Source organism: Nematolebias whitei, chromosome 20, assembly GCF_014905685.2.
Source record: "Nematolebias whitei isolate Nwh7 chromosome 20, NemWhi1, whole genome shotgun sequence".
NCBI classification, from domain to species: domain Eukaryota; kingdom Metazoa; phylum Chordata; class Actinopteri; order Cyprinodontiformes; family Rivulidae; genus Nematolebias; species Nematolebias whitei.
Window position 1 is genome coordinate 40,356,229 of NC_056517.1, and position 875 is coordinate 40,357,103.

Consider the following 875-nt stretch of genomic DNA (forward strand, 5'->3'; position numbering starts at 1 on the left):
GGCTTAAAAGAAAGATGTGAGTCGACCAAGATACCCAAATATTTATAGGAATCAACAAACTCAATGGGGACACCATTTGAGGATAAAATCGGAGGAAGAACTGCTGGGACCAACTTCCTGTTTGAAAAAAGCATCCCTTTGGTTTTGTCGGCATTTAGGAAAATTTACACTTGCCATTTCCAAGTGAGACCTGTTTGGACAAAAACTGTGGTTAACTGGACACATGGAGGAGTTGGAGGCGAAAAAAATTCCTATCAGACTTTTTTTTTCTTGTTGTTACAAACAAAACATTGTTAATGTTTAGCATATATCTTAGATCTTTATAGATTGTTTATTTTAATACTTTATATTTTTGCTAATTTTGGATTTAACTGGGACCTTGAGTACACAATTTTGTTCCGCCTCATGTACCACATGTGATGCAAATGACGATAAAGAACCTTTAACCTTGTGTGGGCAGAGCTCTGAGGTATACTCACATTGTTTGCTTCACCTGCAGAGAACAACAGTCCATTGGGAATTCCAATCTTTAACTCCTCTGGCCCCGCCTACCACACCTGGAAGGTGGTGGAGCTTGCTGTGTCTACGTCATGGCCTAATTACTACCAGGTAACAAACTTTAGCCTAATTACATAATTATTATCATCACTCCATCCATCATCCAACCATTATCCAACCATCTTCCATCCATCATCGCTCCAGCCATCATCCAACCATTATCCAAACATCATCCATCCATCATTGCTCCATCCATCATCCAACCATTATCCAACCATCTTCCATCCATCATCGCTCCAGCCATCATCCAACCATTATCCAAACATCATTATCCATCATTGCTCCATCCATCATCCAACCATTATCCAAACATCATC

General features: G+C 39.8%; 1 protein-coding gene across 1 annotated transcript in view; it reads left to right on the top strand.

Moving 5' to 3' along the window:
• Nucleotides 1–499: 499 nt before the first annotated feature.
• The window catches only part of LOC119426469 (receptor-type tyrosine-protein phosphatase mu), a gene marked incomplete at its 5' end in the record, with an annotated part of 67,319 nt that continues 66,943 nt past the window's right edge, over nucleotides 500–875 (top strand). Inside the window, 1 exon segment of the mRNA XM_037694030.1 lies at nucleotides 500–609. Within this exon segment, the coding sequence (XP_037549958.1) occupies nucleotides 500–609 (110 nt within the window).